General features: G+C 30.5%; 2 protein-coding genes across 3 annotated transcripts in view; one reads left to right on the forward strand and one right to left on the reverse strand.

Annotated features, from left to right (window-relative positions):
• Positions 1 to 512: 512 nt before the first annotated feature.
• On the reverse strand, positions 513 to 1,432 carry LOC129966910 (maleylacetoacetate isomerase-like). The gene has a single exon (XM_056081522.1). It carries the CDS (start codon positions 1,349 to 1,351, stop codon positions 704 to 706), a length of 648 nt encoding a protein of 215 aa, XP_055937497.1. The 5' UTR covers positions 1,352 to 1,432; the 3' UTR covers positions 513 to 703.
• Positions 1,433 to 1,597: 165 nt separating this feature from the next.
• Positions 1,598 to 18,760, forward strand: part of LOC129966563 (uncharacterized) — a 28,776-nt gene continuing 11,613 nt past the window's right edge. Inside the window, exon 1 of one of the 2 annotated variants that reach the window (XM_056081012.1) lies at positions 1,598 to 1,750. In XM_056081012.1, the coding sequence (XP_055936987.1) occupies positions 1,629 to 1,750 (122 nt within the window). In that variant the 5' untranslated portion in view covers positions 1,598 to 1,628. Of the gene's footprint in view, positions 1,751 to 6,514; positions 6,656 to 18,760 lie in introns of those variants that run through there. The other variant, XM_056081013.1, reaches the window with a different exon arrangement.

Here is an 18,760-nt window from a genome sequence, read left to right on the forward strand (position 1 = left end):
TTTATCAAATACTAAGTTAAAAAATTAATATATTCAGATTTCGAATTATTAAACTAGCAATTATTAGTATTTAACGTTACATATTACGTTTACACAAAAGTCTTTAAAAAAAATGAGATGCCATTTTTTTAAGTTAGAAATAAAATATATATTTTATTACACAATTATAAAACATATATTTAATTTATACTTTAAATAAAAAAAATTAAATATTTTAAATATATTTTATTTAAAGAAAATTTGCATTATCTATTATTAAATATTAAAGCAGAAAGTACCAAAGAATTCATGGTGCATATTAGAATTTGAAAAATTTTAAATTCAGATATTAAGTTTTATAAATATATCTAATATTTCTCTATATGATAGATTTTTCGTAATTCAGCAGTAATATGGAAATGATTAAATAAATCAAAATTTAACTTTTAACAGGTGTAATAAAATAACAATAAAACTAAGGCTTACTCCAATTTGCAAAAAAAAAAAAATGGGAAAAGAAGACAAGAAAACAATAACGTGGAAAAAATATATTTAATTCCATATATTAACAAATCTTGGTGATAATTATTCTTTTACATGAAGAAATGAAAAAAGCTGCCACACAATTTAGATTTGATGTTGAAAAAACTTATGCAACCTTTTATAAAATGTCAAAATATTTTTCTTCAGTAACTTTAATCTTCTGTTAAAAATTACCTGAAATTTAACTGGAAACCTTCAGATCGTCTGGGCAATCCGGTTGCACAAATGGATGACTGACCTTGAATTCTTTTAATTCATTCAACCTTGATGATATTTGTCTGATCAATGGGTACGGAGCCATGTCAACATTAAAGCGTTTAGCATTGAAGACTTGAGGCACCAAACATACATCTGCAAAAGTAACTTTGTCTCCAAAACAGTATTTACCATGAGTTGTCTCTAGGATTTTTTCCAAAGCTTTGAACCCTGATTCAATCCAATGCTTTCCCCATGCTTGAGATTCCGCACCAACATGTTTAAGAACTTTCACGTTTTGAAGTGGCTGGATGCTAGCAACTATACTATCTTCAATAGCTCTGACGTGAGCTCTAGACACAGGATCTGAAGGTAATAATGGTGCTGAAGGTACCGTTTCTTCCAAATATTCTAGAATAGCAGACGACGAACAAATAACATTTCCTTTATCAACTAGAACGGGAATTGAACCACATGGATTAATTTTTAGAAATTCTTCTGAGTACTGTTCGCCTTTCAGTAAGTTAATAGCTTTGTATTCGTAATCAATATTTTTAAATGCCAAAGCAATTCGTACTCTCCACGAACACGAACTACGAAAATAAGAATACAGAATCGGTTTAGCCTGCGCCATTTTCTCGAGCTACAATGTACGTGCGCGTTTATCCAAGAAGAAACGAAACGCGTCTGTCGGAGTTCAAGGCCAGCTTTTCGTTTATCTGGAATTGAGTCAGTTTATCAGAATTGGGGCTTTCTCGCTGTGGGAAGTCCATGCGATTACAGTGACGAAAGGAAATGTCAATGTTCTTTTCGCGGGATAAACACAGTTCGGAGAAAATATTGTTTTTATTGCAATTTTTTAATTTTAAGACGAATTAGGTTAACATATCACATGATGAATCAAAGTATAAATGGGCTATTTTTCATTTCTTACTTATATTTATTTCTTGATACTTAGCTGTTTGAGAAGCTGTTCAATAGAATTTTTTTCTTCATTCTTGTATTTATTTATATTGAAAATGTATATTTTAAGGTAAGAGATAGATTTCATTCTATTAACGTGTCTTTGCTTGTTAAATTTTTAAAAGAAAAGCTTTAAACTTTTCATAGAATTTCCACCTCTTTTATTTAATTTCCATAATTTATGTTATTAGCTCCAAAATACTTGTCCAGATCCTTAAATATTTTTGACTGTTGCCTTAATTTTTACTAACTGAAACTATATCCATGTTATTTTAATAAAAAAATTAACTATTTATATTTCTTTTTAAATATTTATTTAAATTAACTACTTAATTTAATTATTTAAACTAATTATCTAAAATTAACTATAATCATGAGAATTTCTCTGTTATCTTATTTATACTTCTATATTGAAGTACTTATGAGAACAGATATTTGTAAGTTGCCACAAATTAAAGCAACTGTTGATGGTTACATTGTGGAAATGTCATAAACGAGAAAGCAAAAATAAATTTAATAGCAGCACGCAAGAGAATGTCAACTCTCACAAATTTATAAAAAACGGTTTTTTTTTTTTTGAAAAGTAATATTATTTGCGTAAAAAATATTTTTGTATAAAGTATTGCGAAATAAAATCCGAGATTTGTTTTCAATTTTATTTTTTCCGGAAGTATTTAAAAATCGTTTGATGATTATTATAAACATCAAACGATTTTCAGACGATTCGGTAGAATGTTACTTTTTTCATAATTGTTTGAAGAATGAAGCAAAAACATTTCAGATGCAAATAAAGAGAATCATTTAAAATTTTTACAATATTTTCATTCAACGAGGTTGGAAACACTGAAGGCAAAATAACCTTTTATGAAAAACCTACATGAAAAAAATGACTTTTAATTAATAAAAAAAATTCTTTATTTAAATAACTGTCATGAATTGTGCAATGAAAAATGTTCTTATATCTATTTTTATTTGTAGCGAAATTTTATAAAAACTATTGAGTTATAACTTGCTATTATACAGCGCACAAATTATTTAAGAATTTTACTTTTATTTATAGATTAGCCACTGTTTATTTAATTATAATTATTAAAGCATTCTTAATTATTAAGCATTATTTAAATAATTATGGAAAGTATATTTAAAATAATTATATACACTTTTATTTATGTCATCTTTTTAATCTTTTTAACGGTTTAGCTGTTGGCCTTGATAAGGTATACAACTATAAATATTTCATATATAATTATTAGGAATAAAGTTGTATTTATATTTATAAAATACTGAATGCACACTCACGCACTTTTTTTGTTGGCTCATCTTTTTTTTCCTAGAATTTTACGCAAATGGTTCAAAATTTCAACAATCTTCAAATGGTCAAGTCTTCAATAAAGCATCGTTAAATTAGGTCCTATTGGCAAACCTATTTTTAAAAAAAATAGGGTGCAAATCAGCAAAGTCAGAATTAAAAAGAATGATGGCAATATTAATATCTAGTCGAAGTATTTGTTGTTCAACAAATGTCTCTTTTTGGGACAACACTGTTTAACACATTATACAGTGTCCTTGCAATTTTTGCTTTGCTATGCAGACACTTTCTAAACAATTTATGATCGGAAAGCCACATTTTATCCATCTAGCTCTAAGTGTTTTTGAGTTATTTGTGTCACAGACGGACAGTTATTTTCCAAAAATGTATCTTCAAACTCAGGGTGATCTAAAACGTGGAAATTTGTAAAAATCTCGAGTTCAAATACTTTGACGATTATAATACTTTCTTTACTTTTCATTCGAGAAAGTAAAAAAGCTAGACACTTTTAGAAAGCTCGTAAAACATACTAGAAAATTAAATAAGAATTTTTTTTCGATAATTTCATCGAAAACGAGGATTTTAAACCAGTCGGATATTTTAAGTGTGGAATGCAATTTGATTTTGGAATTAACTGCACAACGGAAGAGGGAAACTGAATGTGATGTCATACTAAAACAAATACAGCTATATGTTAAGTAAGATGTGCATTTGCTATGTTTTATTAAATTCATCATTTGCTGTCATTTTCATAAGCTGAGAAACATTTCAGACATTTGTAGAAACTATGAGAAATGAATGATCTAGTAGTGTTAAAAAATTGATAAATACATTAAAATTTTTAAATTATAAAAATTTAAAAAAATAATAAAATTTGATAGTATAATAAAAAAAATACTCGAATCAAATTAGTTAACTGAGATGCTTACAAAAAAAATTAATTTTTGCGAAAATCAAATATATATAAAAAATAGACCATCAAATGCTGCAAAATGAATTAACGTTTTTAGAATTATAACAATAATCTATACTTATATAAAGCTCAATGTGTGTGTGTGTTGGCGCTCTACAGAAAAGACCATTTGACCTATAGCTACCAAATTTGGTACGTGTATACCTTGGAGGTCGGGAATGTGCACCTGGGGTCCCTTTTTTTGAAATTTTAATTATTAATTAAAAACTAACTTTCCCGCCAAAAAAAATCTTCATTTCCCCACCGCCAAATGAGTAAGGCTTCAGCATTTTTTCCCACGCTAATCAGGCTTAGGCTTAACATTTTTCGGCCGATTATTTCAAACGATTCTATATATTTTCTTAATGTTTGACTCATTTAAAATTAAACATTGTTAATTAATCCATGTTTCAGATTCATTCTGAAGTACTTTTGAATTAAAATAACACAGAATAAAGGAAATTAAAAATGTCTAATCTGCATAACGTTACCCCAACTTCCGTAGAAAAATTCACGCATTTGCGTTACCGTAACTGGCGTCGAAAATTCACGCATGCGCATTGTGTTCTGATTGTTTACATCTATTTTCAACGGAAGCGGACTTGATTTAAATTATTTTTAGGTTAGTTGTAGGCTTTTGTAATTAATTTGTATATATGTTAGCTTAAGTTAATCGTTTTTTAAGTAATTTTTTTTACCTGTTTTCGACCAATTATTTTAAACGATTCTTTTCATTTTCTTAGTGTTTCATGCATTTAAAATTAAACATTGTTAATTAATAGACCTGCTCATGATGAATCTGAAAAAAATTTGTTGACAAATTCTTGAGATATAACATAAATTAAGAAAGATATTCTTTAGTGCCCATAAGGCTTAAATGCTTAGTGACTCTGTTTTCAGTAATCATATTAAAAAAATGCTTTGTTTCATTAAAAAATATTATTGTATTAATTGCAGATTAATCATTTCCACTTTAATTTAAAGCATGAATTCTACGGGAGCTTACAGAAAATTAGAGAGATACAAATTACATTATGACTGAAGACATTTATAATATTATGAGTGAATTGAAATTTGAAGTTTTAAAATATTTTAATGAAGAAGCTATTATAGTAGGAATTACATAAAATATTTAATTATTAAAATTTTAACGAGCATTAAGATTGGCGAACCGGCTGGTCGCCAAAGGCGCTAGTAATAAAATAAGATTGGTAGGAAGAAATAGGATACTCTTATGACTGAACACGTCTAATTGCACAAAGCAGTGTAATTGATCTTTAACTACTTCATTCATTCTGAAATTTTATTCTTTTATGTCCTTTAAAAAAAAAAACATCTATTGTAACATCGTTCAACGAACTCTTTTTAAAGTTTTATTCTTAATTTTTGTTGAATTGAAATACATGTGCTGAAGGTTTATATTATATTTTATGGATTTTTTTTTCTTCGATTGATAAGCTTTGAATTATAGTAAGACTTCTATATCTTATATTTTCGACTTATAATAGCAATTTTTTTTCTTCATCAAAAGACAGGAATATATTAAACTATGTTATCTTTTATGGTAGTGTTTCAGACTTCGTGAAATGCGGGGAATATAAATTGATCTAATGTTCTATATTAGGCGAAATGTCCCAAATTTTGACTGTGACTCGTAGTCGAATCTCATGTCTGTTCTGATGCCATACTGAAGGATTTTGTTTTCTTTTCTCATATTTTTTTATAAAGACATCAACATATTTGGTTTCCACAAAAAGTTTTTGTATTAAATAAAATTTAATCACTTCCGTTTCAACTTAAAGTTCAAATTTTACAGGATCTGACAGAAAATTTGAAAGGTAAATAATACAATGAACATAATGGCACAAAGCTTCAATAATAATGTGGCGAATTTGCGATGCGCGAGGATAGAACCTGGGACCTTGCGGTTCGCAGTCCAGTAACATGACCATGATACAAAAACAATTACTCGTGCAATCTACTGTGTATAACCGCATGGTTTAGTCTGTGTATAGTCCATGGTTTAGTTTGCCCTTCAAACCCCTTAAGAAAATTATTCAAAATATCAATTTGTATCTTCCTCTGAATATAACAAATGTGAATAAATCAGCTTAACAAAATAGTAGTGGTAGAAAAGGCGTTGTTTATATTTCCTTACCTCTTTCATTTATTTTGAAATTTTTATAGATATAAACATCTTTGTGGTTACTCATATGTTTCATTTATTTTATTAATTTTTCTTTTAATTTTTTTCTTTAGAATTTTTTTTCCAATACGTTTTTAATTCCAAATTCATAGAAAAACAACTTCGAACAATTCCTGCAATTCTGGTGCAAATCTTCTATAACTTGTAATTATTTTTTTTTTTGTTTATTCAAAAATCATTTAACCTCTTCGCCAGTGTTTAAAACTAATTAAATCCTGTAGAATATTCTAGGTATTTTCGACTTATTATTATTATTTATAAAAAATATTTGAATGGCTAATTCTAATTTTATTTATTAATGCTGAGTCATGTGTTTCCAAAACAAAGCGAAATAAAAATGAAATAGATTTCGAAAGACACTTTGATGATTCTTTCCTGTGTGATGCAAATATTAAACATCAATTATTGTCTGGTGTTTCATTTGATTAATCGTAGTAATTCAAGTGACTACGCTCTTTGCTATATCGGCAGACAACAGCTTTTTTAAAATTTAAAACAGTTACTGCTGGTAAGACATGATTTTTTCGATACATTATTATTTTATTAATTTATACGTTATTTTTTCATTATTATATATTACATTACATTATTATATTCGGTACATTATTATTTTAATAATTAATAAATAATTTTTAATAAATTATTATTTTAATAATAATTTACAAAATTAACAACAGTTTTTAAAATAATTTATTGTTGAAATCTTAAAATAAGTTTTAAAAAATTTATTTTAATACTAGCCGCCTTTGGCGACCAGCCGGTTCGCCAATCTTAATGTTCGTTAAAATTTTAATAATTAAATATTTTATGCAATTCCAACTTTAATAGATTCTTCAGCAAAATATTTTAAAACTTCAAATTTTGATAGTCATATAATTCACTCATAATATTATAAAGGCCTTCAGTCATAACGTGATATGTATTTCTCTAATTTTCTGTTACCCCTCATAGAATTTATGCTTTAAATTAAAGTGTAAAGGATTAATCTGCAATTAATATAATAATATTTTTTACTGAAACAAAGTATTTTTTTTAATAATATGATTACTGATAATAGAGTCACTGAGCGTTTAAACTTTATGGGCACTAAAGAATATCTTTCTTAATTTATATAATATCTCAAGAATTTGTCAACAAAATTTTCTCAGATTCATCATGAGCGGATCGATTCATTAACAATGTTTCATTTTAAATGCATTAAACACTAAGAAAATAAAATGAATCGTTTAAAATAATCGGTCGAAAACAGGTTTAAAAAAAACTACTTAAAAAACGATGTACTTAAAACTATAAGCATATATCAAAAAATATATAACTAACATAAATACAATTTAATTACAAAAGCATGCAATTAGCCTAAAAATAATTTAAATCATTGAAAACAGGTTAAAAAAAACTACTTAAAAAACGATGTACTTAAAACTATAAGCATATACAAAAAATATATAACTAACATAAATACAATTTACTTACAAAAGCATACAACTAACCTAAAAGTAATTTAAATCGTCCGTTGAGAATGGTTGTCATGACAACAATCAGAACACAGTGCGCATGCGTGAATTTTCTTCGCCTTTTACGGTAACGCAAATGCGTGAATTTTTCTACTCCAGTTGGGGTAACGCTATGCAGATTATACATTTTTAATTTCCTTTATTCTGTGTTATTTTAATTCAAAAGTACTTCAGAATGAATCTGAAACATGGATTAATTAATAATGTTTAATTTTAAATGCATAAAACATTAAGAAAATAAACAGAATCGTTTGAAATAATCCGCCGAAAAATCTTAACCCTAGCCTCATTACTGTTGGGAGAAAAAAAGAACTAAAGCCTAAATCATTTGGCGTTGGGGAAAATGGAAGATTATTTTGGCGGAAAAGTTGGCGGTGGGGAAAATGGAAGATTTTTTGGCGGGAAAGTTAGTTTTTAATTAATAATTAAAATTCTAATTAAAATTTCAAAAAAAGGGACCCCAGGTGCACATTCCCGACCTCTAAGGTATACATGTACCAAATTTGGTAGCTGTATGTCAAATGACCTGGCCTGTAGAGCGCCAACACACACACACACACACACACACATTGAGCTTTATTATAAGTATAGATGTAATCTAGAAACGTATGGAATTTTGGAATAAAATGGCATAGTACCGATTTATTTATTATTTTATATCCTCGATTGCCAAATTTTCTTGATTTGTAATAATTAATTTTTGTAATATTACAAATATTTATAATATTTTTAAGCAGCTACTTTTTGAAGAATTCTTCTTTTGACAGCTTACAAAAGATAAATATATGTGTTCTTTTATTCCCTCATCGTATTTATTATTTTTGCTATTTCTGGTTGCCAAGAATGAAGAAAAGTTGAATGATGATATAGATTATAAATACTTATAGAAAGAACATGGAAGTAATTTGCAGCTGCAAACGTTTTTAGATAATTCTTGTATTGGAAAAAAAAAAAAAAAAAATTAAAAATCTCTATTCGAATCTAATGCGAAACATCTGGTCACGATAACATTTCAGGCTTAATCCGACCTTTATTTTTAAAGCTGGCTCTTATTTATTTGGAGCTGAGCAATAGTATTTGCACTACATAAATAAGAATATTCTTATTCTTATTTATATAGTGCAGGTAATGTGTACACAGCGATTGTATTACATATGGTCCATATGCATGCGAATATATTTCCAATAATTAAAATAATGAAAAATACTGTTGTAATTTTTAAATGATTATTAAAATTCGAGAAAGAAAATGGACGAAAATAAAATTGTTATCACTGAAATGTTAATTTTTTAAATTTAAAGCGGTGAAAAAGATTGGTTTTATGTGCAATAATATGCTTCGAAATTAGCGAGAAAGCGTGAACACCTTAAATAATCATTAATTAAAAATTTAAACAAAATTTTGAAAAACTTTTTCATAACATTGTTGCGACATAAATCGTAAATATTTTATTTAAAAGTAGCTAACGATTATTTTAATAATTATAAATTTTATTGCGTAAATAGTTGTGAAATTCAGATTGGCAACAGTGATATTGTGGGATGTTTTAGTGGAGAAGGTTGCAAATTGGGATAGTTAAGTTACATCCACACATAAAGAAGGAGCGACGACTTTTTTTATATAAAAATAAACATCTTTTTATTTTTAACGCTAACACATCGACAGACAACAGATTTTTGTGAAAGACCGGAAATTGATCTTTTTAATTCGCACAGCTTGCGCGCTTGATCGTAGATAACTGCTTCGTACTTCCGGTGCGCAGTTAGGAAAATAGTTTTTCGAATACAGTCATTTTGATGGAAGCAGGATCGCCACAGTACTCCCCCCTCTAGTAGTGCAGCAGGCACTGAAGTTAGAGGTAACGAGTGTTGAAGCGAACTCGTCGGCCAGATCTGGTCACATAAGGTACTGGAGTAGAATTTGTAGGTGGCACAGGACTCGATGGAGACAGTTCAGGTACTGGTTTTGGTGAAGTCGGAACTGCAACTGCTGGTGATATTGCTGGTGCAGAGGACTGGTGAGAGTTCTCGAAGAACGCAGGCTTTAAGCGATCAATGTTGATCGTGGACTGTTTGCCGTTCTTTTCAATTGTGAACATTTTATCAGTTCGTTTGAGTACGAGGTATGGTCCATCGTATGGCGCTTGTAAAGGTTTTTTAACAGCATCGTGGCGCACGAACACATGTGAGCAAGTGTCCAGAGCTGGATGAACGAATACTTTCTTGGTGTCATGAGGTGCAGTAGCAACAGGTTTAAGTTGATCCATCAAGGTCCGTAAATTTATTAGGAACTCATGAGGCTCGACGTTAATTGAAGGGGATTCAAAAAATTCTGATGGTAGTTTAAGGGTTGAGCCATAAACTAGTTCGGCCGATGTGCACTGTAGATCTTCTTTTAATGCGGTTCGGAGTCCGAGCAAAACCAAAGGAATTGATTCGGTCCATTTCGTAGATGCATGACATCGGAGGCTTTGTTTAAGAGATCGATGGAATCTCTCGACTATTCCATTGCTTTTTGGGTGGTATGGGGTCGTTCGGATCTTTTGGACACCCAAGAGTTTGCTGAGCAAAGAAAACAAGTTGCTTTGGAATTGTCGTCCTTGATCTGTCGTGATTATTGAAGGCAAACCGAAGCGTGAGATCCAATGAGTTATGAATGCACGCGCAACAGTTTCAGCAGAAATATCAGGAATGGGAATTGCCTCAGGCCATCGTGTGAAACGATCTATGCAGGTAAGTAGGTATCCGCAATTGTTTGAAGGTGGAAGAGGTCCTACGAGATCTAGATGAACATGATCGAATCTGGCTGCAGGTAATTGAAAAGATTTAAGAGGACTATTGGTGTGTCTAGCTATTTTAGATTTTTGGCAATCTAGACATGAACGGGTGAAATTTGAAATGTCCTTTTGCATGGACGGCCAAAAGAATCTCTCTGAAATCAAATGTTTAGTGGCACGGATACCTGGGTGGGAAATATTGTGCAAAGATAGAAAAACTTTCTTTCGGAAAATTTCTGGGACGTAAGGTCTAATTTTGTTTTGCTTGACATCACAGTAAAGTTTAGATGAATTGGGGTCGGTTGAGAGAGGTTTTAAACAAAGTGACAGTTCATTCTTTGCCAAAATAGTCTGAAGTTCTTCATCAGATGCTTGTGCTTCCGCCATGGCAGAAAAGTCTATTTTTGGTAACTGTATTTCATTAATACGAGATAAGGTATCAGCTACAACGTTTTTTGAGCCCGATACGTGCCTGATGTCGGTGCTGAATTGTGCAATGAAATCAAGGTATCTTAGTTGTCTTGGAGAAGAAGAGTCAGATTTTTTGGTGAAAGCAAAAGTAAGAGGTCGATGATCTGTAAATATTATGAAATTTTGACCTTCCAACAAGTGTCGAAAATGTTTGATAGTTGCATATATCGCCAAAAGTTCCCTATCATACGTACTGTATTTACGTTCTGAGGGCGTAAGTTTTCGGGAATAAAATGCTAGAGGTTGTTGACCATTAGACGTAGTTGTATGGAGGACAGATCCGATGGCTGAGTCTGAAGCATCAACCATGATAGATAATTGCTGGTTAGGTGAATGGAAGTTCAAAGTAGCTGCATTTGCAATATCAGATTTGCATTTTTCGAAAGCTTCTGTAGTGAGGTCAGTCCAAGGAACAAGTCGCTTATCATTCTTTTTAGAGTTTTTTAAAAGTTCGTGTAGGCTAGCTTGAGTCTGAGCGGCATGAGGCAAAAATCGACGGTAAAAATTGAGCATGGCCAAGAAACGCTTTAGCTCAGATATATTTTGAGGTTTGGGAAAATCAGAAATGGCTTGAACTTTTTCCGGTAAAGGTTTCACGCCTTCAGATGTAATTAGACAACCTAGAAACTTTACCGATTGCTTCCCAAGGACGCATTTTGAAGGGTTTAGTTTCAATCCGTGCTGAGATAATCGTTCAAATACTGTTTTTAAATGTTGTTTGTGCTGTTCTACATTATTTGATGCAATCAGTATGTCATCAAAATAAGGAATGCAGAAATCTAAATTTGACAAAACTTGATGTATATAACGTTGAAAGGTTTGTCCCGCGTTTCTTAAACCAAAGGGCATATAAACATATTCAAAAAGACCAAATGGGGTTGTGATTGCTGTTTTTGGAATGTCCGCTGGGTTAATAGGAATTTGATGATAAGCTCGGATCAAATCCAGGGTGGAGAAAATGGTTTTATTGAAAAACATTTGAGTGCAATCTTGAATATGAGGAACTGGGTATCTATCAGGAACGGTAATTGAATTTAAACGACGGTAGTCGCCACACGGTCTCCATTCTCCATTAGACTTTTTCACCATGTGTAGAGGACTTGCCCATGGGCTACTAGAAGGACGGATAATACCTTGAGACATTAAAAATTCAAATTCCTGACGTGCAATTTTTAGCAACTCGGGAGATAAGCGACGAGGTCTCGAAAATACTGGTTGACCAGTTGTTTCAATAAAGTGATGTATTTTAGTTGATACTTTGCTTTTTGTTGGTTGAGATGGATTAGTGAGGTCTTGGAATTGCGATAAAATGTCATAGAATTCTGAATCACCAAGCAAAATGGATATACCAGAAGTTAATGAATCTGTGTTTGTATATTTGCCTTGAGTGGTTAATTTAGTTATGCCATCAATCAAACAACCACTTTTAACATCAACCAAAAGATTATAGTGTTTTAAAAAATCAACACCTATAATTGGTTGGTTCACATTTGCAATTATGAAAGACCAAGTAAAATTTCGCCGTAAATTTAAGTCTAGCGTAAGGCGTTTTTTACCAAAAGTAGCTATTTTTGTGCCATTAGCAGCTAAGAGGAGTAATTCATTAGAGGAATCAGCTTTAGGAGCATAATTGTTTGGTAAAACAGATACGTCTGCGCCTGTATCCACTAAAAATTTCCATTTACTAACTTTATCGGCCAGCATAATTCTATTAATTTTGCGATCGTGGCCAAGGCCAGTGGACGACCGCCGATTTAGTTTCCCGAATTCTTGAAAGAGCAAGGCAAACTACATTTTTTTGCTTTTGTGCCAAAATTTGTATGATAAAAGCAAATGCCATCAGCAGGTTCTTTATATTTTTTTAAGCGATCACGAGAGCAACTACGACTGTTTTTAAAAGGTCGATTTCTATTTCTGCTTTGAGAGCGTGATTGGCGCATTGTTGTAGTAAGCTCGCCAACTAAAGTCGTCAAATGGGCGACTTGTTTTTCAAGTTGGGCTATTTGATTATTCGAAGATTGAGGAGTAACGGAATTAATGTTTGAATGGCCAGCCAAATCATTTATTTTATCTGCAACTGATGCTAAACCAGCTAAATCTTCATTCAAAGCAGTTAAAATAGTCTGTGTGCTGTTTGGCAGTCTTCCAAGCCAAAGAGATTTTAAGAGTGGCTCGCCAACAATATCGCCCGCCAATGTTTTCATACGAGCTAATAACTGAGATGGTCGTTGGTCGCCAAGTTCTAGGCCTTGTAGCAGCGTACGTATTTTCGAAGCTTCACTTTCAGAATGCAACTCAATTAAACGTTTTTTTAATGTTGGATATTTATCAGTATCAGGAGGTTTCAATATTATATCGCTTACACAATTCAAAATATCAGAATCAACTGCAGAAATAACATGATTAAATTTTGTATCGTCAGCAGTAATTCCCGCCAAGGCGAATTGCGCCTCAAGTTGAACAAACCATAATGCAGGGTTAGCTTTCCAGAAAGGCGGAAGTTTGACGCCAACACGAGAAACTGTTGCGTCGTTGTTGGCGGAATTTGGAGTATCTCCTGGCATGTTTTATTCAAGAAATCAAAGGCACGTTATAAATATAATTTCACAAAACTGCTTTGAAATACGAAAATACAAATAATATATTGATAATCAGAGTAAATAATATGAAAATGCTAATCCAAATTATATAACAGAAGTTCCGATGGAAATTATTTAGGCTGTGAAAATAGAAACAATATTCAACGATACGCTTACCGCCATTAGGAAGAAATGCGCTATGGCGCCATTTAATGCATAAAGAAAACTGGGAAAGTTATCCTTTCACTTTTCGAGTCACCAAATGTGGGATGTTTTAGTGGAGAAGGTTGCAAATTGGGATAGTTAAGTTACATCCACACATAAAGAAGGAGCGACGACTTTTTTTATATAAAAATAAACATCTTTTTATTTTTAACGCTAACACATCGACAGACAACAGATTTTTGTGAAAGACCGGAAATTGATCTTTTTAATTCGCACAGCTCGCGCGCTTGATCGTAGATAACTGCTTCGTACTTCCGGTGCGCAGTTAGGAAAATAGTTTTTCGAATACAGTCATTTTGATGGAAGCAGGATCGCCACAATATTTTTGGAACTTTTAATTTGTTGTATTAATCTTATTAATCTTCTAAATCTTATTAATTATCTATAATGTAATAAGATTTAGTTTTATAGTAAGTTGTCTGCATTTTATTTTTGTTGACGCACGAACACAACAGCATCTGTTTCTCTAGAAGTAACTATGTACGAAAGTGTATCAGGCATTTTGCATAATGTAATTTACCGATAGCATGTTCGACTTATAAATTTTAGAATGGTAAAATTATTCTACTTATGTATTCCACCTTTTTTTTGAATACTTTTATAAGTAGAATAGTGACATTGCTTAATTTTCCCATCCATTAAAAGCAATATAGAAGATTGAATATATTTTAATCATTAAATATCATATGTTGTCTTTAAACTATACAACCCCTTTGACCTTCTAAATTATTATGAGGGGAAGACTGAAATCTAATGATTATTATCGATAAGATAATGCTGAAATATTAAATCAATTACGGCAATACGATTGCGAATGCAAAAATAAATTAATATATTGCTGTTTGTCACTTGAGACTGCATGAATTTTTACTATCCCGTATATGTAGTATAGATGAAGTACAGTAATCGTCAAAAAATTCGAATTCGATATTTGGACGAACGTTTTTTTTCCATGTTTTAGACACATATTGGAAAAACACATATTCAGAAAATATCCGTCTGACTGTCTGTGACAAAGATAACTTAAAAACGCTTTGAGCTAGACGACTGAAATTTAGTATACGGCCTTTACACCAAATTTTCAGATTTCTATCAAATTTTGTGTAATATCCGCTTGTCCGACTGTTTAAATATAAATTAATATGATAAACTAAGAGAATTAGAAGAATAAAATTCGGTACACACATTTAAAATCTATAGTATAGACATCTATCAAATTTTGAGCAAAATCTGATGGGGGTTGACCATCTGTCTATCTATACTTTCAGAAATATATAAACGTAATAATTCAAAAATTAATTAAATTACTAATTAAATTAACAATGAATTAAATAGATTAAATTTAGTAGGAGATTTTGTGACTATAAGTGTGGCTTTTTATCTAATTTTTTTTTGTCTCACTCGATCGGGAAAAACGCATCAAAAACATAGGTCCGATTTTCGGATGCTATTAACTGCATACCATTACTTAATTGCCAAATAACTCGCCAATGATGGCAAGATATATTCAATCAAAATGCTAAATTCTCGCCAAAAGTTAAGATTTCGTAGCTATTGTACGCCCAAATTCATGCAAGGCGTTTTCTGGTATAACATTTTTATTAGAGTATGTAAGAATGTTTTGGGGAAAATACTCCTTCTGGTTAGCTTTGTTTACATGACTTTGTTTATATGAGTATATTGACATTTTTTTTTTATTTTGCATAAAAAGTTGCTACTTGAAAAGTAAGGTATTTATGTTTATATGGTACCTCAGTTCACATTTTTTGCCTCTTCTAAAGTTCAGTGTTGCCGATTGGCAACGAGCTATTTCTTAGCAGTAAACCTTACTTAAAACATGTATATTTTCCTCAAAATTCATTCTAAAAATAAATATGAAGGAATATGTATTTAATTCAATTTTTAGAAAAATATAGCATTGAATGGATGATTACGAAATTTCGGGAATTTAGAAATGTAATTTTAACCTCTAATGTTATTTTTCAATCCATTTCATTCATGTAAAAAAATCTATTCGTTACACAATCATCAAATTTTTGATAAAATAATCATATTGTGAAATGATGTAAATTACAATTATGAAATGATGAAATTGCAGTTGATGAAATGATGAAATTATGAATGAAATTACCTCTGAGCAGAATGTAAATTTATTTAATGAAATCTACCGATCATAGTTATTGTGCAACATTTTCATGCTATTGTTCGGTATTTTAAAAGCTATACGATAATGTGAAGATGTTGTAACGAATTTGAATAACGTCTTGTTCTATTTAGGTATATCCAGTTTTCAAAAATTATTTATAAAATGTAAGTTTAAAAATATAAAATTTAAATTTATAATTGATTAGAATTTTTTCTAAAAATAATTTCTAAGAATCTTTAACCAATCCAGTTATCAAATATTTATTTACAAATAAATTGCCAAAATGTAATTTCGGAAATTAAAATTTTTATTATGTAGTTTTGATTTAAGGATCGACGTGTTACCAGCAAATAAGCATACCACATCCTGACTCATTTTTTTTAAATGTTGCAAATAGCTGTAGTTCTTAGTTTCTGTTGTCTAGTAAAAAGTGAGTTTTCGAAACTTACTTGTTACTTACTTATTGTGTTATTTGTCAGTTGTAACGGCGATCAAAAAGCGCCAAGAAAAAATTTCTTCAGTTTAGCGATTCAATTTCAGTAGATACATATTTATGCACTTGAGTGTATTTTTATAATTTGGCAAAATTTTTTCTTACCGAAAAACCGAATCTATTCTATTCTAATCAATTACTATTAAAACCGTATTATACCATATTTTTTTATCATAAATATTTTCTACTTTTCCAAAATTTAATTTGAAATTCATTATTAGGAAATATTGAAAGCCAATTTTTGTCATATTCTCTATCACTGGACGCCACTTGTAATGAATTAAAATTTAATTTCCTTAATTGAAATTCAGTTCCAAACATATTAAAATAGTGTATTGTAATTTAATATAGTAATACTGTGTATATAATAAAGTACAGTACATATAATAAAGTATTATTTTAAAATAATGTACTATACATCAGAATATAAAGTTTTAAAACTCTAGCATATTAAGAAATGAATGAAAAATAGATTACAAAATCCATCCTATAAATATGGAATGTGTTAAATTAAATAAAGACACACACACACACACGCACGCACGCACACACACACACACACACACGCACGCACGCACACACACACACACACACGCGCGCGCACGCACGCACACACACACACACACACGCACGCACACACACACACACACACGCACACACACACACACAAAACAATTTACATTCGTAACAGTTTAGAATTAGGATATCAACTTTGTTTATAAATCATAAGCTGTAGAATGTCAGTTTTTAGACTTTTGTGCCATTAAGTTCTCAAAATTGCACATTGTAGGCCACAATTCCAGACAATTCTCTATGTTCATATGTTAAGTAAAATAGAAAAATTACAGCTAAAATTTAATGCTTAGTGTTTGGGATAATTAAATAAATTGAATTTCCTTAGCATGCGTTTCCAAGTTTTCAACTCATATGAAAATGATCCAAGGCAATCGATGAGATCAATTTACTATGACCTTTATGCCTTTTCGAGATTCCATCGAGAGGAGGATAAATTGACACTAAGGAATTTTTACTTTCTCGTATACAAAGTGTAATCAACAAAAAAAATTCGAACTCGAAATTTCGGCGATCTTCCCATTTTAGACCTCTCTGGACGAAAAGCATATTTTTGGAAAATGTCTGTCTGTCGGCTTGTCTATCTGAGACAAAGATAATTCAAAAATGCTTTGTCCTACACGGATAAAATTTGATGTACGGTCTTCACACTAAATTCACAGATTTCTATCATATTTTGAACAAAGTCTGTCAGTCCGGGTGTTCGAATATAACTGCAAAACGAAGAGAACTAGGTGCATAAAATTTTGTACTCAGATTTAACACCTGTATTATAGATATATGTCAAATTTTGAGCCAAATCCTGAGAGGGGTTGAATATCTGTCGGTCTGTACTTTTAGAAGCATGTAAACGCGATAATTCAAAAACGCAATGATTTAAATATATCAAATTTGATATGTGGTTTTGTGAAGGTAAATGTAGTTCTTTGTCAAATTTTGACTTCATTCTATTGGGAAAAAATATATCTAAAACACAAATTTACTTTATTAAAGAGTATGCGAGAATGTTTTGGGGTGACCATACCCACTATTTTTTTTATCCAAATGCTTTTGAAATGGCTGCGAAATTAGTTAAAAGCATTTATGATCTTTGATTAGATTTGATTTGCAACGGATCAGATTTTTCGAATCTGCACTGAATATTGTGACCATACGCAGTGAATGTGTAGTCATTCATCTTTATATGGGAGTTAAAAGGATTTTACATGATGAATCAACTATTCTATTTTTCTGAACAGCATATTTAAATAAAGCGTGTAGATTAATCAAAATCTCAAGATATTTTTTATATGTTTATATATAATTATTAATTCATGTGACAAATAAAGAATTTATTTATAATGGTGATATTTGTCCATCGAAATGTAAGAAGTTTCTCGACATTTTATATATTTGCAATATCTATACTATAATGTAAAGAATTATTCTTTTTATGTTTAACAGGAACCAACTACAATTGACGCCTAATTAGTGGTTATTTTAAACTTGAATTAACTTTCTTATTCATAATTAAATATTCATCTTTATTCTTAATTATTCACGATCCTTTACACTAAAGTGAAATTTGCCGTTTGAAGTTGAGTACCACGATATTCTAGTGTCATTAAAATCCATAAATAATTATGGATTTTAATGATAATGATGCCCTAATGCAATAATTCTATAAATAAATGAAATCTTACAATTCTTTGATTTTTTCCCCCCACAACATCACCATTTCGATAAAAAAAAAAAAAAAAAAAAAAAACTTGTGCCGCCTCTGTGATGGCGAAAAAATTCGAGAGTTATTCAGTGATACAAATATTAACTTGTAAACACTTTGTAGTTAGGGGAAAA

The sequence above is a fragment of the Argiope bruennichi genome, chromosome 4, assembly GCF_947563725.1.
Source record: "Argiope bruennichi chromosome 4, qqArgBrue1.1, whole genome shotgun sequence".
Lineage (NCBI taxonomy): Eukaryota > Metazoa > Arthropoda > Arachnida > Araneae > Araneidae > Argiope > Argiope bruennichi.

Coding starts and splice junctions, on each gene's coding strand:
- LOC129966910 (XM_056081522.1), bottom strand. CDS start 1,351: ATGGCGCAGGCTAAACCGATTCTGTATTCTTATTTTCGTAGTTCGTGT.